This window comes from Peromyscus leucopus, chromosome 13 (genome assembly GCF_004664715.2).
Source record: "Peromyscus leucopus breed LL Stock chromosome 13, UCI_PerLeu_2.1, whole genome shotgun sequence".
In the NCBI taxonomy this organism is placed as follows: domain Eukaryota; kingdom Metazoa; phylum Chordata; class Mammalia; order Rodentia; family Cricetidae; genus Peromyscus; species Peromyscus leucopus.
Window position 1 is genome coordinate 49158518 of NC_051074.1, and position 21972 is coordinate 49180489.

The 21972-nt window shown below is 44.5% G+C and overlaps 1 protein-coding gene across 5 annotated transcripts in view; it reads left to right on the forward strand.

Annotated features, from left to right (window-relative positions):
• The window catches only part of Ino80d (INO80 complex subunit D), a 73242-nt gene that overhangs the window by 26935 nt on the left and 24335 nt on the right, over nt 1-21972 (forward strand). For all 5 annotated transcript variants that reach the window (XM_028891322.2, XM_028891317.2, XM_037210349.1 and 2 more), the window contains exons 5-8: nt 3771-4504; nt 12881-12989; nt 16350-16574; nt 21697-21806. In XM_028891322.2, coding sequence (XP_028747155.1) covers nt 3771-4504; nt 12881-12989; nt 16350-16574; nt 21697-21806 — 1178 coding nt within the window. The remainder of the gene's footprint in view (nt 1-3770; nt 4505-12880; nt 12990-16349; nt 16575-21696; nt 21807-21972) is intronic.

Below are 21972 nucleotides of genomic sequence, written 5' to 3' on the forward strand. Positions count from 1 at the left end.
AAGGGCAGACTTGTAGGTAGAATTTGTGAATTTATACTTTAAAAACACTGTGCTATTTTCCTTTACATTGTGCATTGTGTTTGTTGTTTTGTTTTTTTTTCGAGACAGGGTTTCTCTGTGTAGCCCTGGCTGTTCTGGAACTTGTTCTGTAGACCAGGCTGGCCTTGAACTCATCTGCTTCTGCCTCCCAAGTGCTTGGGATTAAAGGTGTGCATCACCCCTGTCCGGCTACTTTGTGCTGTTTTTAGGAAATGGGTTGTAATTGGTTATCTTTTACATTCTTAAGAACAATACTCACTTACAGTCCTTCACACCTCTTCCCATTCTCTGATCACAGAGATCATTCTGGAATACAGTTTTAGATGCTGTGTTAGGGTAGAAAATTTGACACACATTCCCTCAGTGTTTGTTTGTTGTCCTTGTTCTTTAAAGTAAGCAAATGTCGATCTGCATAAACTGGCCAAAAAAGAACCGAATATTTTTTATGTCATGAATATCTTTTGTTTTCATTGTGGAATGAATAATTCTGTAGGTTGAGAGCCTGCCAGAATGCGCACGTGCGGTGATTGGGGGCTCTCTTTTAGAACTTCTGGTGAGCACGTGGCTCAGATTACAGTGCCTGAAACTCAGAAACAGGTGCTTAGCACAGTAAGAAAGAAAGCGCTGACCTTCCTAACCTCGTATTAAACACTGTGCACTCGGTTCTCGGGGACTGAGGGGTGGGTAATGCCTACCCAGCCTCTACGGTGAACCTCTGCGTGGCTCACTCAGGTTCTGCTGCAAATGCATCCTTGTAGTGTGCATCTGTCCTCCTCAGCTTCGTTTCCATTTGATTCAAAGCAAGTACTGTCTTACTAGTGAGGGCAGAAGAGAGGTCTGTTTTTTTGTTGTTGTTTTTTGTTTGTTTTGTTTTGTGTGTTTTGTTGTTTTGTTTTGTTTTTTGTTTTTTGGAGATAGGGTTTCTCTGTGTAGCTTTGCGCCTTTACTGGAACTCACTTTGTAGACCAGGTTGTTCTCAGAACTCACAGAGATCCGCCTGCCTCTGCCTCCTGAGTGCTGGGATTAAAGGCATGCGCTACCACCGCCTGGCTTTTGGTTTTTTTTTTTTTTTGGTCTTTGAGACAGGGGCTCTCTTTGTAGCCCTGGTTGTCCTAGAACTCACTCTGTAGACCAGGCTGGCCTCGAACTCAGAGATCCGCCTGCCTCAGTCTTCTGAGTGCTGGGATTAAAGGCATGTGCCACCACTGCCTGGCTTGAGCTGTTTCTTAAAGAGGGAAAAGTCTTCCTAACTGAACTAGAATGTTCACTTAGTTCTACACAGCATGGAAATATGCAAATACAAATCCACCTCTCTGCCTGAGGGGGATGGTTGATTGGTTAGGCTTTTGTGGGCTGCCCAGCATTGGTGTTTGTTCGCAGACCCAGCTCCTCAGGACTGAGTAGCAAATACTCTTACCGCCTAGCCACCTCTCTTGCCCTGACTTGTAAATTAAAATTAAGATTCTGCCTTACCGTTCTTTGGTAAGAAACCAATCTTTCCATCAAATGCTGAAAAACGTTTGTTTTGTTTCTTTTATTCCGGATGTTGACCCCAGGCCCTGCTCTGTCGGTGAGCTACCCTCCTGGCTGCCCCTCGCCCCTTTTAAGAACGTGCATTGGTGTTTTGCCTGTGTGAGGGTGTCAGGTACCCTGGAACTCGAGTTACAGACCGCTGTGAGCTGTCATGTGGGTGCTGGGAATTGAACCTGGGTCCTCTGGAAGAGCAGCCAGTGCTCCTAACTCCTGAGCCATCTCTTCAGCTTCTCCTGGCCCTTTTTTATTTTGAGATAAAGTTCTTGCTATGTAGCCTAGGCTAGCCTCAAACTTGTCATCCTCCTGCCTTGGTGTTCTGAGTAGCTGGGCTTATGAGTGTACCACTGTGTGTGACTACTGTGTTTTCCTCTATGATTGTTGTTTTGATCCTGTGTTTCAAGTCCCCCAGACTGGGCTTGAACTGCCTGTGTAGAGGAAGATGACTGAAGTCCTGGTCCTCGTGCCTCTCTCTACCTCCCAAGTGCTGGGATTGAAGGCTGGTACACCGTACCCAGGGTTGTTTCTTCTTCTTTTTAACTTCCTAGTCACTAGTCTTTCCTGACACCGCCTTCCTCACTGCCCTGCCTAGGAGTCTCTTTTATGTAGGATGATGTATGATCTGCCCGGGGCTGTGCAGAGATGTCACATGCTTGCTTCAGGAGTGGGTCTCTCCTTCAGACAGCTTTGGGAAACACTGACAGGTTCTAGAGGGTACATCTGCCTCTTGGAGCTTCATAATACACGTTATTATACATCATTCTTTGAGAAGTTTTTCAGCAGAAACAAGCAACAACAAAATTATTATGTCATTTTGGTTAAGCTATAATTTTCCAAATTGACTTAAGTGTGGGGTACTATTTGGATGGCACACCTGTTAACGTGCTGTGGGAACTGTGTGAAGAATACAGATTGGAGAATATTCTGTTCCACAGACCCTTGACAGGTTTTCAGTATGGCTAATTGGTATAACAGATCTTTATTTTCTCATTATGTACAGGGACTGTATCCTTCATGGTGTTTAAGTTACAAAGGTAGCCTGCCTGTTACTGAAGTCATCATGAACTTTGATTTTTTATACCCCATTTGGTCAGTTTCCATTTGGGAAGTGTTTTTGGGCAAATTCATTTTTGTAAATGTAGTGGAGTTACCTGAATTATTTAGTGACTACTTCAGCTAGTGCCTGCAGGAGACAGTCCGGGTTCTCACATCTCTGCCTACTGAGATGCTCATGCCACTAGCCACTCTTAGTCCCTGCCTCTGCGTGTGTGTGTGTGTCAGTGTGTACATGTGTGGGTATGTATGTATTTGGTGTGTGTATGTTTTGGCGTTTGTGTGGGTGTGTGTTGAGTGTGTGTGGCACGTGTCAGGGTTATGTTACATGACCTTGGAGACTCTCCAGGAATTTTAGTAGCATTGGAATATAATGCTTTTTTCCATAAGAAACTTTCAGGTGATTTTTCAGACTTTTGATGAGTTATTTTGTATGCTGTGAATAGAGAGGAACAAAGCTGTGTGAGAAATAGTGGCCAAGTTGCTGTCCAGGCAGGCCGCTGACCGGTGGACAGACCTGCTTTTGTCTGGTGACCTCTGCACTTGAACAGTCATGCGCCTTATCAAAGTTACGTAGACCTTGGTTGGGGATGGCTTGAGAATAATGACACTTGCTCTTCCCATTTCGTTTTGAGATAGCGTTTGCTGTGCAGCCCAGGCTGATTTTGAACGTATGGTTCTCCTGCCTAACTCTAAGCGTTAGCATTACAGGCTTGTGCTACCGTATTTCCAGCTGTACATTTTTTGTTTTGCTTTGTTTCGTTGGTTTTTCAAGACAAGGTCTCTCTGTGTAGTCCTGGCTGTCCTGAAACTCACTCTGTAGACCAGGCTGGCCTCAAACTCAGAAATTCACCCCCCTCCGCCTCGAGTGCTGGGATTAAAAGCATGCGCCACCACACCGCCTGGCTGGCTGGCTGGCTGTATGTTTTTGTTGTGGTTTCTAAAGATAGGGTCTACAAGCTAGCTTTGAACTCCTGATCCTCTTGACCCTTTCAAGTGCTGGGATTACAGGCCTGTGCTGCTGCCACACCTGGTCTGGCTGTCTGATTTGTTGTGTAGCAGGATTCCGGTTTTGCAGTGTGTGCATTTCTACATGTATGTGTGTGTGTGTGTAAAGAGCCTTCTCTGACACGTGTGCACTCTCTCAGGTACTGCAGCAGCCACTTGCAGGTACTCGGCTTTATCCCGAAAAAAGAAAGGAAGAAAAAGAATGATCCGGTAGATGAGGTGAAGGTCAGGCACCAGATGGATGCCATGGCGTTTAGCCTGACGGTGCCCACGTTGGCCTTGAAGATGCCCAATGGACTGGATAGCATGTCCCTCTCTCCACCTGGGGCAAGGGTCCCTCTCCACTACCTGGAAACCGAGTTGGAAGACCCCTTTGCTTTCAACGAGGAAGAGGACGACCTAAAGAAAGGGGCAGCTGTGAGGAAGAAGCTGCAGAGCAAGCTGGCTCAGAACCGGCAGCGCCAGAGAGAGACAGAGATTTTGAAAGTCCGGCAAGAGCACTTTAGCACCCCTCCCGCGCCTCCGCAGCCGCACGCCCACCTGTCACCTCTATCCACTTCTTTAAAACCTCCAGCGCCACCGCAGGGCTCAGTCTGCAAGCCACCTCAACCTCAGAACACCAGCCTACCAATGCAGGGAGTGGCCCCCACCACACACTCGATAGCACAAGCGAGGCAGGCCTCCCACAAGAGGCCTCTGCCCCTCCTTCCATCCTCCAGTCGGGCTCCCGTCTCAGACGCCCCCAGGACTGACCGAATCCTCATGAAAGCCACCGCCTTCTCTCCACACTTCTCCTGTATAAGCCGACTGCGGAGACTGGTGAAACTGTGTACCCAAAAGCATCAGCTGGACGCAGACCTGTTCCCTCACTTAGGTGAGTTGGCCTCGCCTTTACTGTGTCTCTGGCTGTGTGACGGGTCTGTCACAGCTGTTGTGTATTCCAGGAGACCACTCACAGTGAACATGCTCCTGTGTGGGAGATGCCTGGTGAATAGACACCTGTCTGCTCCAGTGTGGGAGATGCCTGGTGAATAGACTCGGGTCTGCTCCTGCATGGGAGATGCCTGGTGAATAGACACCTGTCTGCTCCAGTGTGGGAGATGCCTGGTGAATAGACACCTGTCTGCTCCAGTGTGGGAGATGCCTGGTGAATAGACTCGGGTCTGCTCCTGCATGGGAGATGCCTGGTGAATAGACACCTGTCTGCTCCAGTGTGGGAGATGCCTGGTGAATAGACACCTGTCTGCTCCAGTGTGCCTGGTGAATAGACTCGGGTCTGCTCCTGCATGGGAGATGCCTGGTGAATAGACACCTGTCTGCTCCAGTGTGGGAGATGCCTGGTGAATAGACACCTGTCTGCTCCAGTGTGGGAGATGCCTGGTGAATAGACACCTGTCTGCTCCTGCATGGGAGATGCCTGGTGAAGAGACTCGGGTCTGCTCCTGCATGGGAGATACCTGGTGAATAGACATGGGTCTGTTCCTGCATGGAAGATACCCGGTGAATAGCCACAGGTCTATTGGCCATTTAGAATTTCTGTCATAACTTTTGAAAATTAAATTCTTGAAATTCTAAAAATGATTTTTGATAATTTCACATGAGCATGTAATGTATTTTCATTATATTTACCCCCCCATTGCCTTTTCTTCCAGTGAACCCATTTCTCCCTTACCTGTCCCCTTTCTACCTTGTATTTTTGTTTTTGTTTTGTTGGTGATGTGCTAAGTTTGATTAGCTTTGCTTTTCTGAGCATGGAGACAGTCATAGCTTTCATTAATACTTACAGCAATGTATAAAAGATGATTGGGTTTGGTTGTGTCCTCTAAGATCAGGATCTGCGTGCGTGTTCTTGGTATCTCAGGGAAGGTCTTGCTATGTTGCATAGACTGGCCAATTCTTAACTCAAAGGATGCTCCCGCTTCAGCTTTGGCACATTTAATTATACTGTGTGGACTGTAGACACTTTATCACTGTCTTACTGTGATAACACCATTACTCTGTGATCATAGGTCTTTCTTCTATGTGAACAAGCCAGGCACAGTGACACATGACTGTTATCCCATCACTTGGGAGGCAGAGGCAAGAAGATTGTTCCAAGTTTGAGGCCAGCCTGGCCTACTTAGTGAGTTCCAGGACAGTCGGGGTTTTGTAGTGAAACCCAAACCCCCCAAAACATTGAAGAAATGGTGATAGTTCTCATAATTGAAAAATATGAAAAGATAAAGCTTTTATTTATTTTTTTAAATTTTTTTAGATTTATTTATTTATTATGTATACAGTGTTCTGTTTGTATGTCTGTCTGCACAGCAGAAGAGGGCACCAGATTTCATTATAGATGGTTGTGAGCCACCATGTGGTTGCTGGGAGTTGAACTCCAGACCTCTGGAAAAGCAGTCAGTGCTCTTAACCTCTGAGCCATCTCTCCAGCACCCAAAACTTTTATTTTTTAATTTCATGTAGTGTGTGTGTGTGTGTGTGTGTGTGTGTGTGTGTGTGTTGTAAGCATGAATATGTGTGGAGGTCAAAAGAACAGCTTTCAGGAGTTGGTTCTCTCCTTCCATCATGGAATCTGGGAATTGAATTCAAGTTGGGTTTTTTGTTGTTTTGTTTTGTTTTGTTTTTCGAGACAGGGTTTCTCTGTGTAGTTTTGGTGCCTGTCCTGGATCTCACTCTGTAGCCCAGGCTGGACTCGGAACTCACAGAGATCTGCCTGGACTCGGAACTCACAGAGATCTGCCTGGCTCTGCCTCCCAAGTGCTGGGCGATGGTGGCACACGGCTTTAATCCCAGCACTTGGGAGGCAGAGCCAGGCGGATCTCTGTGAGTTCGAGGCCAGCCTGGGTTACCGAGTTAGTTCCAGGAAAAGGTGCAAAGCTACACAAGGAAACCCTGTCTCGAAAAACAAAAAAAAAAAAACAAAAAAAAAAAGCTGTGTACCGTCTCAAGTTTTTTTTGTTTTTTTTTTTTTTTTTTTTTTTGTTTTTTTTAAATAAATGCTTTTTACCATTGAACCAGATAAAAGTTCTGATTTTTTTGGTTTTTCGAGACAGGGTTTCTCTGAATATCCCTAACTGTCCTGGAACTCACTCTGTAGACCAGGCTGGTCTCAAACTCACAGAGATCCGCCTGCCTCTGTCTCCAAGTGCTGTAATTAAAGGCGTGCTACCACCGCCTTTGGCTATAATACATTTTTTTTTTCTTTTTTTTTTTTTTGGTTTTTCGAGTCAAGGTTTCTCTGTGTAGCTTTGCGCCTTTCCTGGAACTCACTTGGTAGCCCAGGCTGGCCTCGAACTCACAGAGATCCACCTGCCTCTGCCTCCCGAGTGCTGGGATTAAAGGCGTGCGCCACCACCGCCCGGCTTATAATACATATTTTTAAAGATTTATTTTATTTTTAATTATCTGTAGATATCTGTGTCTTTATGTGGGTTTATTCACACTTAAGTGCAGGTGCCCGAGCTCAGAAGAGGAAGTTGGATTCCCCGGCTGTTGGGAACTGAACTCAGGTCCTCTGCAAGAGCAGTATGTGTTCTTAACTGCTGAGCCCTCTCTTCAGCTCCTAGAACATAGTTTTCTATGTGTTATGAGCTAAAATTCCACCTATAGGAAGAACTCTTTATCTGCTTGATATGATAGCAGGAGAAATGCCAGTAAAGAATGTGAGTAGCAGAAGGAATATGAGCGGAGGCCGGGGGATGGTGGTGGCTCACGCAGAGTCAGGCAGATCCTGGTCTACAGAGCGAGATCCAGGACAGGCCCCAAAATTACACAGAGAAACCCTGTCTCGAAAAACAACAACAACAAAAAAGTATTTTGGGGCTTCTGACTCATATTTGTGTCTAGCACTTGGGAGGTTGAACCTGAGGCTTAACTTGAGTTTAAGGCCTGTATGGGCTGAAGTGAGACCCCGTTTCAAAAAATTAACTGCTGAGAAGTGGCTCAGCAGTTAAGAACACTTGTCTCTCTTCCAGAGTACCTGAGTTTGTGAGACTCACAATCTCCTGTAACTCCAGTTCCAAAGGATCTAGTCCCCTCTTCTGGCCTTTAAGAGTATGTAAGAGTATGCCGCATCTGTACCTACACAGATGTGGCATACTCTTACATACTCTTAAAACAAACACACAAAAAAATCTTAAAAATAAAACTGTACAGAGAAAACCTGGGTTTGATTCCCAGTACCCACATGGTGGCTTATAGCCATCTGTACCTCTAGTTACCAAGATCTGAAAGTCTTTCCTGCACTCCATGGGCACTAGACATACATATAGTACACAGACGTACATGCAGGCAAAACACTTGTACACATAAAATAATAAAACCCACAGAACTATACACACACAAATACTTATACATGTTTTATATAGTTTATATATTTAATATTTTATATATATAGTCATCAAGCTCACTCTTGCAGTTTCATCCTAGCAGTAAATATCGAAATGTAAGAATCTATGTGCGGAGTTTATTGTAGCATTACTTACAGAATTAGCGGTCTGACACTATCTGAGAATAACCAATGGGAATCTTGAATGAGTCCCATGCTGCATGTTTTACACATGGTTACACAGCTGTTGTGGAGAGGGAATGTTGTCTGACTGGGTTGTGTTTAACGTGACTTAACTGGTGGAGGAGAGTCAAGAGGAATTACGTGACTCGGTTCTGTAAAAAGTAAGGAGACAAAAGGAAGCGAGCAGGGGCCTCAGTGTACCCCCTGGTTATGTGTGTGGGGAGATGTTTGCCTGTTCCAGAGGAGGACAGGGGGAGTACACATCACCAAGCTGTTGACGTTGATCCATGGAGAATGGAATGGAATGGAGTGAGGATTTTATTTTATTGTAAATGAGAGTGGTGGGCTTTCTTTTATACTCTAAACTATTTCACCTGATACTAAATTATCTGAATAAAACTTCTGCACTGTAGTAGGTAGAAAATAACAAAATATCCCCAAATCTATTAAATACCCATTTGTTAGGACCTTGGTAAATTCTTTAAAGTAGGTTAAGTTGAGTTCCTGTTATAAATACTTATTCATAACCTCTTTAAAAATCTTAATAATATATTTTCAAGTTAATAGTTTTTTCATATATAGTATAATTTGTCATGGCTGAATTTAAGTTATTTCTAGTTTATATTACTTTAAAGCAGTGTAGCTTTATAGCTTCACAGCAAAGTAATGACTATCACATCTTTAACTTTTCCTTAAAATATATAATGAAAAATAGAGTTGCATGAATGGCGTGGGGGAAGGGGACCAGAGCCTACGCTGTGATGCAGATGTGAAGGTGAGGGGAACTGGGTCATCCGGCTTGTGCAACAGGTGTCTTTAACCTCTGCGCCATCTCAGCAGCCCTTCTCCTCTTTCTGTGTATAGTACATGTATGTATGTGTGCACACATACATGCAAGTGCACATGTGTGCATGTGAGTGTGGAAGCCAGAGGGTGTCTTCCTCCATTGCACTCCACTCTATCATTCATTCACACACACACACACACACACACACACACACACACACACACACACACATCAATGAAAACAAATGATCCGGAGGGCTGTGGGCTAGCTCATGCGGTAGATGCCCACCCAGTAATCTCGAGACACTAGGTGTGATCCCCAGCACTGCCTAAACCTGTGTAGGGCAAATGTCTGGGGACAGGAGGATCAGGAGTTGGTCATCTTTTACTACAGAGTGAGTTCATGGCCACCCCAGGCTACATGAGACTGTACCTCAAAACGAAGATAATCTAAACTAAAACTAAACTCCGTGAAACGAAAGCAGCTTATCCAAGTTACAACTAAAGCAATCGTCAGTCTTTGCTCACACAGCAGAGGAGCCTCGTGGAGGTTTCCTGCTTAGTCGTCCATCTGTCCAGCATGCTAGACAGTCTCGGGGGTTGAGAGGTGATGAGTGAATCATTGTAACAAGTAAGAGCGCTTGTAGTAAAACTCCCTAGCTCCTGCCATTTGTGGGTCTTGCCAGCGCCCAGAGGCGCCCTGTGAGGAGCCCGAGGCCGACTCGTGGTGAGGCAGCAGCAGTGGCCACCATGGCACTCACGCTGTTCCCAGTGTCACGCAGGTATGAGTGTGTAAGTGCAAGCAGTGTCTTAGTCAGAGTTTGAAAGTAGTGTTGACATCTGGAACTCCTGAGAAAGTTTTAGGGACTCTGGGATTTACAGACAGTATTAGTAATATAGCTGAATACTTGTCTATGTTTTATGAACCAGTATATTTTGTATTTATTTCTTTGCCTCTTCATCATTTTTATTGAAGCCTTTACTGATCGCTAGAGCTGTTTCCACAAAGTTCATATTCTTGTGAAGGCTCCCCTCCTCACTGTGACTTGTTTCGGGGACCTTTATTTAAGGTGTGTGTCTGTGCTCTCGCATGTACGGGTGCCGCGGAGCACATGCAGAGGTCAGAGCACAGTTAGGGAGAGCTGTCTCTTTCCTTCACGTGGGTTCTGAGGACCTCAGGCACAGTGACAAGTGGCCCAGCCGGCTCCTGGGTTTTCGTTTGTTGTTACTGCTCTGTAGGCTCTTTAGTCCTTGATTTGGTGTCCTTCCTCGGTCTTCCCAGTGCGGAGGTTACAGACTATTCTACTGGACCCGACTCAGTTTTTGAACAAAGTGAAGTTTACCAGAAGTCATTTAACTTTTTTGTGGATTTTTGTTGTTGACAGGGTGTTCTCTGTATATCCCTGGCTATCCTGGAAATCACTCTGTAGACCAGGCTGGCCTCGAACTCACAGAAATCTGCCTGCCTCTGCCTACTGAGTGCTGGGATTAAAATGCCACCAACACCCAGCTTGCTTTTTTGTGTTTTGAAATCTAAGCGTATTAGAGCTGTAAGACTCTGGAGAAAACAGATATTGTAATGCACACTGGTCACCCTTCCTAGTCTGCATTCAAGTCAGTGAAGATCACTAAGAAAAAGCCAGACTGTGGTTCACGTTTATGGCTGTCTGGGCTGGTTCTATCCGTTAAGTTAGGACAGGAGACAGTGAGGCCAAGGTCAAGGTCTGCTTTGCTGACGTTAGTCTGACAGTGGAGAAACCCACCCTCTTGATGTCTCCCAGGGTCATTTTTGCTGAGTGACTCCACTGGCACTTTTTCTTGCCTGGACATATAAATTACTTTGCTCACCCCTCCCTTTTTTTTCTTGAGACAGGGTCTCTTACCAGGTAGCCCCGATTGGCCTGGAACTCAGTATGTAGATCAGGCTGGCTTCCTACCCACAGAGATCTACCTACCTGCCTCTGCCTTCCAGATGCTGAGGTGAAAGGCATGAGCCACTGTGTCTGCCTTTCCTTACCCTTTTTTACTGTTCTGTTTTGGAGTCAGGGTCTCATGAATCTCAGGATGACATTGAACTTGCGATCCGCCTACCTCCTCTGTCAAGGGCTGGGATCACAGGCAATGCCACCACCCCTGGTTTTAGGTCATGTTGGGATTGAACCCAGAATTTTGTGCATTCTAGCCATGCCCTGTCCCAGGTAAGCTACATTACAGCTTTGACCTTGATGGCCTTTTTTTTTTCTTTTTTTTTTTTTTTTAAGATTTATTTATTTATCATGTATACAGTGTTCTGTCTGCATATGTCCCTGCAGGCCAGAAGAGGGCACCAGATCTCATTACAGGTGGTTGTGAGCCACCATGTGGTTGCTGGGAATTGAACTCAGGACCTCTGGGAGAGCAGTTGGTGCTCTTAACCACTGAGCCATCTCTCCAGCCCACCTTGATGGCCTTTTTAAAAAAACATTGTTTTAGTGTATGACTTTTCAACATTTTAATGTATAATGTTTTGATATTTGAATAATTTTACCTCATATATGTACTGGGAGCTCAGTTTCTTTGATTGTGCTGTTTCCAAGTGATTAACAAAGTATATTATGAAGTCCATTCTTGGAGTACAGCACAGCCTGTCCAAATGCCATGTTTTGAAAGCTGAGTGTGTATCATCATACTTTTTGTAAAGAAGTGAAGTTCACTTGAAGGCCTTACGTATTTTAGACCTTCCTTCCTTCCTCCCTCCCTCCCTCCCTCCCTCCCTCCCTCCCTCCCTCCCTCCCTCCTTCCTTCCGTCCTTTTTGGTTTTTTGAAACAGGGTTGCTCTGTGTAGCCCTGGCTGTCTTGGAATTGCTCTGTAGCCCAGGCTGGCCTTGAACTCACAGAGATCCGCCTGCCTCTGCCTCCAGAGTGCTGGGATTAAAGGCGTGCGCCGCCGCCCCGGCTTCACTGTGATTTTTTTAATCAAGGACAAAAAATATGATACATTTTTGTTTGTTTGTTTTTCAAGACAGGGTTTCTCTGTGTAGTCCTGACTGTGCTAGAACTCACTCTGTAGACCGGGCTGTCCTCTGACCAATTAAAATTTATAATTACTGAGAAACAGTAATTTAATCCCAGCACTCAGGAGGCAGAGGCAGGTGGATTTCTGTGAATTCAAGGCCAGCCTGGGCTACAGAGTGAGTTTCAGGACAATCTCCAAAGCTACACAGAGAAACCCTGTCTCAAAAAACCAAAAATAAATATGGAAATAAAAACCAAGGTGGATGACCCTTACGGAATGACCTGAGGTTGATATATACACACAAATGATCATGTACCTACATGCACAGCCACACACATGTGCCCCTGTGCACACAGAAACATGCAAACACACATGCACGCACAATGCACACACATAGAGTAGCGAGATATGGTAGCTTTCACCTATAATCGCAACCCATAGAACTACCACCAGAAGTGTGAGGCCATCCTGGGATAAGTTTTATCATCAAACCTCTTAGCTACAGACTGTAGAAGAGCCCGTTTTTGTTTGTTTGTTTGTTTGTTTTCCAGACAAGGTCTCTGTATATCCCTGGCTGTCCTGGATCTTGCTCTGTAGACCAGGCTGGCCTCGAACTCACAGAGATCTGCCTGCCTCTGCCTTCCGAGTGCTGGGATTAAAGGTGTGCACCACCACTGCCAGGCTTTAGACAGCTTTTTTTGTCCGGGTTTTATTATTTTTAAATTTGATTACATTTATTTATTGATAGGGATAATATGTGCCACTGCACACGTGTGGCAGTCAGAGGACAACTTGCGGAAGTTGGTGCTAATCTGCCATGTGGGGCCCTGGGCTCGAACTCAGGTAGTCAGGCTTGGCAGTGAGTGAGTGCCTTGTTACTGATGAGCTGTCTCCCGAGTCTCAGTGCAAATCTCAAGTAAATTATTTTTTGTCTAACCTGTCATTCCCACTGTCTGCTGCAGGGTTGGACTGGTCTGAAGAGAGCGGAGAAGAGCTGGAGGACTCAGATCAGGCCTCGCCATATCAGGTCGCATGGTCCATCCGAGAAACCCTCAGATATGAAAGACACACGTAAGCTTTCCCAGTGTGCTTTATAAAGGAGGCATTTGTCAAGGCTCTGTAGATACTAAGTGTTCAACTATTTAGTAATAAGTACTAAAGAAAAGTTTCTTTTAGTGACTGCTTTGGCAATATAAAGAAAAGAGTTCAGTCGGTGCGCTGTGAGCAAGCCAAGTTGGTGGGGCCAGAAAATATTGCTCATGGCCTGAGCTAGTCATTTATTTAAACACTTGGGGTTTACATAAATATCCAACAGAGTAGAGGCCAGCTCATTTGATATCTGACACTGTCCCTTCATTGGTGTCTGGTCCTCTTGCTCTGAAAACACATCAACTTTCAAAGGTAACACGCATATCTGCATTAACACAGTATGGAATGTGCAGTGTGCACCAGTCAGCTAAAGATGATTTTCTGTTTTCTGTTTGAGCAGGTAAAAGGCATCTGTCAGCTTTATAAGTCCATTTGAACTGTATAACCAAACTGTAATATAAATCTCTACCCATCCATATGAAAAGATGGCATGTAATAATAAGTCATGAGGACTCTGTAGCCAACAAGATTAATCATGTCTCATCTCATCTCAGAGCTGTTCCCTCAGCTTACACGTCACCTGTCCTGTAGTCTTTCTTGGCTTCCTCCCCCTTGTCTGTAGCTGATACCCAGGAGGTCTCCCCTGGTCAAATCTGATCTCTATTAATCTGGAAGGAATACACAGCCTGTTGTTTCTTATGGCATCAAAAGCATAACCTCCTCTCCCAATGCAACACATGGTCCAACTTCCATTTTGAAGTTAAGACATTTTAAAAATATAGAGGTTGGTTTAATTTAGCAGTTTCCAAAATCCAGTGTCTCTCAGGAGCTATTGTTTTTTGTACATTAGCATTTAAAAAATTCAGAGTTAACAAGACACCATACAGGATCCAGACTCCCTGTGTATTTCTGTCCTTATGTGGCTTATTTTTTTTAATTACTTTACACTCTCTCTTTAAAGAGTTAACTTATTATTTTTAAACTATTTTTTCTATGATTATCTATATCCATTTTTTCCCCTTAAGCCTACACACATTATTAGACACACTGTAACCTGTGTAGAGGTTTTTTTCCATCTGAACCTGCTTCACTGTGTATCTTTAACTTTTTCTGTTTGTATGAGCAAAACCTTAAACCTGCCGCGTGGCTCAGTTCATGGCGCACTGGCAGCTCAGGCACGCAGACAGCCGCCAGAGACGTGTCTCTACCATGGCCAGCACGGGAGACACAGGAGGAGGAAGCCGTGTTTGGCTCCATTTTTGTGTGTTTAGAACCCTTTTTTTTAAAGCTTTCTCAGGTCTTATGTGGATATACGTGGCTGGACATTGTGCGTCAGATCCACCTCTAGAAGTTCACAGCCTCCTTGGATGGACATCCAGTTTCTCTTTTGGTTTTTGAATTTGTAGGACTGAAAATATGATAGATAGTACAACAGGAAGTAGAAAATGATTCAGTAGGGACTGATTATAAACTGAGACCACATGGAAGCGAATGAGAGTCCAAAGCTTTATTTTCACGTAGATATTTGCAGCTGGATATTGGGGTGTCAATAAGTGGCACTCGCACGTGCATCCATTTCTGCCCTTGGTTTGCTCTTCCGCCATACGGTTGCTGCCTCAGCCTCTAGAGAGTGTTGTCATGCCGGAGGGAGGTTCTGCCCAGTCCGTTCCGCGTCCTGCCCTTCAGGACTGCTTCCTTGCATCTCGGGTGCTCTCTGAGCTGGAACGCAGGAGGGCTGTGAGGCTCAGCGTCGTTAGTTACGGCCCCTCTCAGTCACGCCTCAGGTCCAGGAACTTGACTGCAGAGGGTTGGGGTTAATTCTGCAAATGCTCATTAGCCTGAATGAATGCTCTGCCCAGTGTGTGAGAAACGAGGAACGGATGGGGTGGGAGCGATTTCTGGTTTAATTCCCAAGACGGCCTGAACTGACCCTCAGGGCTGTGGGCTTGACTGCCCTTGGTTGGAAGCCGTGTGCATTCTGTCTCTGCCTTTGGTTCTCGCAGAGTTGTTCCGATGCTCTTTGTGGTCTGAGACTCAGAGCCTTCCTCGGCTTCTTCCTCTGTGGAACAGCTCACACTCCAGGCTGCCTCGAAGGCCACACGGCCCCGGTTCTCTGGTTTTCACTTTCCTCCTTTTAACGGATAACTATCTTACTACTTGCCCAGCTTTAGTGGAGTATGTGCGTGCGTACGTACAAGTGTGCGCGCGCCTCGGTCTCCCTGGTGGGGGCCAGAGGATGATACTGGGCGTACTGCTCTACCTCTCTGCCTTGTTCCTTTGGAGAGCCTGGGGCAGGGCTGGTGTCCACAAGTCCCAGCAGTCCCTGTGTACACGCATTAGGTTACAGGTGTGTGCACCACACACCGTGTATTTTAAGATTCCTTTCCTGTGTTGTTTGAGTGTTTTGCCTGCATGTGTGTATCTGTGTCCACCGTATACACACCTGGTACCCAACGAGGTAAGAATAGGCCTGAGGTGTGCTGCAGCTGGGGCTGGGGCTGGGTGAGAGCCACCGTGCGGTACTGGGAATGAAAACCAGGGACTCTGCAAGAACGAGTCCTCCTACCCATGAGCCGCCGTCTCTCCAGCTCCCCACTCTTTCCCTTTCCCTTTGGTTCTGGGATCCAAACTCAGGTCCTTATGGTTGTGCAGCGAATGTTCTTTCCCACCGAGCTCTCTCTCTAGCCCCTTGTTACCCATTTGGTTTGTTTGTTTGTTGAGACAGGGAATCTCTACATAGCCCTGGATGTCCTGGATCTCACGCTGTAGCCCAGGCTGGCCTCAAACTCACAGAGATCCACCTGCCTCAGCCTCCTTTCCAGGAAACACTTGAATTGGAATCGGCAGTCAGTCACATTAGCGTGGTAGGAAACTGTGTAACGCTGGCCTGTGAAAGCAGTTCAGATGCTTCTGTAGCTGCAATGGTAGTTCCAGGGTTCCTACACCACACACACTCTGAGGAGAAAAGGCGATTTGAACCAAAATGTGTAAAAGGCTCTTTGTGTTGTTAGAGGTGACTGCTGTGTTTCTGATGAAGGTACGATGTCTGTATCCTTGAAGTGAGCCAAGGTAAAGAAATGCTTGTCCTTCATGTCCTGCCCTGGTGCCGCTGTGCCTGCTGAAGTCTCACTGAGATGAGCAGCTGCCCCGCCCTGGTGCCGGCTGAAATTGTGGACTTGTTTTCGGGGCTCCTGGAATCTCTCCGGGTTTATTGAGTTTGTGTTCCAGTGCCACAGAAGTTTTAAGCCTGTGCATTCCCCAGCCCTCACTCCTTTTCACTTCCCCTTTCTCGTATGAACTTCCCATGTAATCAGTTTCCGCCCTTCTCCCTGCACTTTCCAGGTCGGACAACGATGACGTGGGGAGCAGGAGCTCCAGGGTGACCCAACTTTGCACTTACTTTCAGCAGAAATACAAGCACCTCTGCCGCCTGGAGCGGGCAGAGTCTCGACAAAAGAAATGCCGGCATACTTTTAGGAAAGCGCTGCTGCAGGCAGCCAGTAAAGAGCCTGAATGCACTGGCCAGTTGATCCAGGAACTGCGGAGAGCTGCGTGCAGTCGAGCCAGGTTAGAGCCACACAGGCAAGGCCACGTTCTCAGGCCTTGTCTCCTTCTGCTTTGCTCTGTATAACCTTTGAGAGATAGGTTAGGCATTGTGTGAGGTGAACTGCATTTGGTTTTGTTGTTGAGAAGGAACACTGCCTGGGTGGTGGCTAACACTGCCCTGACCTGACTGAGATGGAAGCATTTGCTGGTTCTTTCACCCCCTAGTTCATTAGAATTTATTCATTGAAGGGATTTGAGAATGTTATTTCTCTTGCTGGTGCTCTTTGTGAGCCGGTGTATCCAGTCTGGCCTCACACCCTGGATCCTCCTGAGTGCTGGGACGTAGCAGACACCGGTTCAACTGGCTGAGAACATTGGCTGTCTTAAAAACAAAACAAGATTGAACATTTAAAAAGTTTTGTTATTTATGGCCGGGCAGTGGTGGCACACGCCTTTAATCCCAGCACTCCGGAGGCAGAGGCAGGCAGATCTCTGTGAGTTCAAGGCCAGCCTGGTCTACAGAGTGAGATCCAGGAAAGGCGCAAAGCTACACAGAGAAACCTTGTCTGGAAAAATTAAAAAAAGTTCTGTTATTTAAAGACAGAATTACAGTTTTTAAAAAGTTATATATTTTTTTACCATAAAGGTAAACAGTATTTTCATTTTATAATAAAAATATATTTTTATTTGTGTTAGTTATGACTTTTCTTTTTATATGCTTTCTTTTAATGTGTATATTATCTTATGTGTTCACACAGTTGTTTACATTTCTTTTTGTTCTTTTGTTTGTTTGTTTATTGAGACACGTTTTCACTATACACTTAGGCTGGTCTTGAATTTGTGCTCCTCTTTCTCAGTCTCCTAAGTACTGTTTTTCCTGGATTTTTAGTGACTGCATAATACAGAAATCCGCCCTTAGACTATCTCTGTTTTATATAGTTAAGATAAAATTGACCTGTATTGTTGAAAAGTTATTTGTCAGTCTAGTCTGGTGTCATACCCTGGAATACCAACACTGTATAGGCTGAGACAAGAAGGTCATGAGTTCAAGTCCAGCCTCAGCTACAGGAGAGTAAGACCACATCATAAACAAACAAAAGAAAAACCACACAAAACAGATCTGTGACCAGTTTTTCCTCTTAAAAAGTATATCATGGCATTGCCCTACATTCTTAAAGGTTCATTTGAAAATGTGGTTTTATAGTATTTGCACAATTTGTTAAATAAAAATCTGCATAATAGAAATCAGTTTTATGCTGTTTTGATGAAGAAATTTTAATAATAATTCAGCTATATATTTTTTAAGAATAGTTTTTAATCCAGGCCATGGTGGCACACGCCTTTAATCCCAACATTTGGGAGGGAGAAGCAGGTGGATCTCAGAGTTTGAGGCCAGCCTGATCTACAGAGTGAGTCCCAGGACAGCCAGGGCTACACAGAGAAACCCTATCTCAAAAAACAAACAAACAAAAGTTTATTTATAACAACAACAACAACAAAAACCCTTAAGTTAAATTTTCTAATCTTATTTATACATAATTCTGAAATCTATGTATTTATTGTGGTTATAACTTTTAGTTTTACCTGAAATGCACATTTAAAGCATTGAATTGAGTAAAAAATTTCTTAAACATCTCACTTTAAAGAAATGTCTTTTTTTTTTTCCTTTTGTCACGAGACAGTCTTGTCATGTAACCTTGCCTGGCTTGGAACTTCATATGTAGATCAGGCTGGCTTTAAGCTTATAGTAAACTGTCGGCCTCCAAGTGCTTCAGTTATTAGCATGTGTCCCTGCTGCCCACCTAGGGAGCTGCTTCTCAAATTTAGAATAGCTAACTAGAAAGTTTTATTCTTTTTAGTTTTTATAATTTAGGGTGATAATAACTTTAAGTGCATAGATGTAGAAAAGAGTAAGTTAATATACAGAAAATATGTCACTGATTAGACTTGGATATTGAAAAGTATTAGTTTATATAGTCTTAATTAAGTCTCCGGTTCTAGACAGTCATTTCTATAGATGCAGAAGCAAGGTGTATTTAGTCCTGGGAGCTCCAAGTGATGAACGGATGAACAGAATTTAACATGCAGAGGTCTCTTCTCTATCCATTCAGACTGTTTCCTCAGCTCAAGAGTTTGCAAACTAATGGTGTCCGACACTACGAGAAAGCTGTTGCCTGTACAGTATCAGGGAAATTGTGTCTCCAGCAGAAAGCATTTGTGCACATGGGCATTGTATACCTCAGTTCTAATACTTGATAGTAATCTTGTCAGAGATGTGGGCGCGGTCTGTGAATTGAGTTTGAAGCAATTTGGTAATGTGAAAAACTGTATTTATGACTTTTGCTTTTTGGTTTAATCCAGGTATAAATAACAGTGCACTAATTTTCAGAACACTTTCCAAAACAACTTTAGTGATTTTTTTTTTAAATTAATGATAAGTCTTACCAAATTATAAAATACCAAGTTGGACTGCTGGGGGATGTGGCACAGTGGTTGAGTACTTGACCAGGATGCATGAGGTTCTAAGTTCAATTCCCAGTATCGGTGAACAAAACAAAGTAAACAGCTTTCAGACTGATTGGTGTCATTTGTCACTGATCATGTCACCCATGATTAATGAAACATTAGTAATTCTCTTCGTTTTTTCCAGGGCCATTTCGATGGTATCATTATTTAATAACATAGTTATAACTTATCTGTAGAGATAATGAAATTCTGACTGGGTTTATGAGAGAGATTGGTAAACTGGACCATAAAGTGACATTAAAAATGAACTAGGGCCAGTGAGATGGCCCAGCAGGGGAAGCCATTGCTTTGCAAGCCTGACGGCTGAGTTCAATTCATAGAAACCACTTCCCAGACTGTCCTCTGATCTCCATGCATGTGCCGTGACATGCTCCCTCCTGCATCGGGTACATTTGTGTGTGTGCACGCACACACATACAGAGACAGACAGACATACAGAGAAAGATGGACAGAAGCTTGTAATCCTAGAATTTAGGAAGTAGGTCGGGAATTCATGGTCATTCTTAGCTACTTAGTGAACTTGAACTTAAAACCAGCCTCAGCTACATGAGACCTCAAAAAAGAAAGGAAGAAACAAGGATATATATTGTACATGAGGCCCGGTAGATAGCTTAGTAGATTATTAAAGTGTTCAGAGAAATTATCTGTTTTATATTGAGTACCATGTGGTATAAACATTTAGACCAAGCAGTTTGGGGCTTATCTGCTAATACAATACAGATTTCCTTATGAAAAAATTATGCATTGTTTTTAGAGGCTAAAGTTAATAGTGTAAACATCTTTTTAGGAGCAGTGTAGAAATACTGTGACTATGAGCTGAAGGTGTGGTTCAGTCACCGAGGGTTTGTCTACGTGCATGTGGTGTTAGCGCCAAACCCAGCACCACCAACAAAGAAGGAAATGGACTAGTCTTCTTGTTTGTTTGTTTGCTTTGAGACAGGCTCTGGCTGGCCTGGAATTGCAGAGCAGGCTGCCATCAGTTTACAGCGAATCGCCTGCCTCTGCCTCCTGAATGCTGGGATTAAAGGCCCATGCCACCTGTCCCAGCAAAATATTTAATATTCCAGTGATCTGCTTTTCTACCTTTATTAGGTTTTTTTCTGTTTTTAAATTGTGTGTGTGTGTGTGTGTGTGTGTGTGTGTGTAAATTGCAGGTGCCAGTTCTCTCCTTTTACCATGTGTGTTTTGGGGATCGAACTCAAGATTGAAGATTTGGGGCAAATACTTTTACCTACCGAGCCATCTTGCTGGTCCTTAAAATCCTTGCTTTGATTTTGAGAGTCTCACAGCCAAGGCTGCTCCTGCACTCCCAGTCCTGCTCCCAGCACCTTGCAAGTGCTACTATTGTGGGCTTACACCATAGTGCCTGGCTTATGCCATGCTGGTGACTGAACCTAGGACCGATTGTAGACGTCGCCTACTGATAAAATATAGGTTACACTACTCATATGCCAAGTGATTTGATCAAAATATAGCATTTAAATAATGAAGCATGGAGTTGCAAAATGTAGCAAGCTTTTATACATATGTTCAAATTGAGCACATTTTGAAGGATGTATATATAGCGTAACCATTTCCTCATGTTCACGGTCCCTTTTCCAGGTATGCGCTCAGGTGTCTTTAGACTTACTGTGCATTGGCACTAGATGGCCAAATGGTCATGATAACAGTAGACTGAAAACCACCTTAGGGAGTACTGTGTACCCCCTGGTCTCCACGGGTGGTATAGGTGTGTCTCATCTCTCTACTCATGTCAGCCCTGCCAGCTCAAGGTGCTTAAGGTGTCTCTGCTTTAGAAGTGAGAAGTCCATGAGGCTTAGGAGAATCTGTGTAAGATGTCACGTAGTGAAGAAGGTCTGTCTTCATCACTTAACAACAACAAAGCTGGGCATAGTGGCTTATGCCTGTGATGTGGTTTTTATGCTCTGGGGAATTTGAAGCAGCATTGCTGTGAGTTTGAGAGCAGGCTGCTGTATAGTGCCTTCTAGGTTAGCCTGAGCTCCACAAAGAGACCTTGTCTCCAAAGAAAACAAAACAAACAACGACAACAAGCCACAAACCCAAGGGAGAGTGTCTAGGTTCACATATACAATCCCAGCTCTCAGATACAAAGGCAGAAAGCCAGCGTATGCTACACAGGGAGACCCTGTCTCAGAAAACAAGATCAAAACAAACAGATAGATGTATTTGAGAACCACTGTGATGTAGCTGTTTGCCCTGAATGTTAGTAGTTCAGGTAAATAACCCATTTGGTAATGCTTGCTTTAATTCATACTTGTGTTTTTAATGATTGTGCATAGTAAAGATAGTTACAATGTGGGTGTTGCAGAAACACAGTGTTGAATATTTATCCTGGGGCCAAAGGAAATGGGCAGTGGGTAAAGAAAAGCACTCGCTATCCAGCCTACTGACCTGCCTTTGATCCTCAGAAGCTACGTGGGGGAAAAGAGGGAACCGACTCCCTGGAGTTGGCCTGTGGCCTCCATGGGTTTGCTGTGGCTTGTACTTGTGCATGCACACACATAGAAATAAGACGACAGATTAACGTTCAAAAGAACAAAAATTACGCTGGGTTGTTAGAACACTTCCAATGAATTTTGCATTTTTCCTTCTTTAGCTTCAACCAGACCAAGTTGAAGGAGGTGGAGCCAGCTGCGTGCAGCGGAACAGTGAAGGGCGAGCAGTGCTCCAACAAGGCCCTTCCTTTCACCAGACATTGTTTCCAGCGTATCCTTTATAACCACATCAAGCAGGCATTGGCGGTACTAACTCCTTTGGGGCTGGCTGCTTTAAAAAAAGTTTTGTTTTTGAACTCACTCGTAGCCCAGGCTGGTTTGGAACTCACAGAGATCCCCCTGCCTAACCCTTCCTCCTCCCCCGCATTAAAGGCATG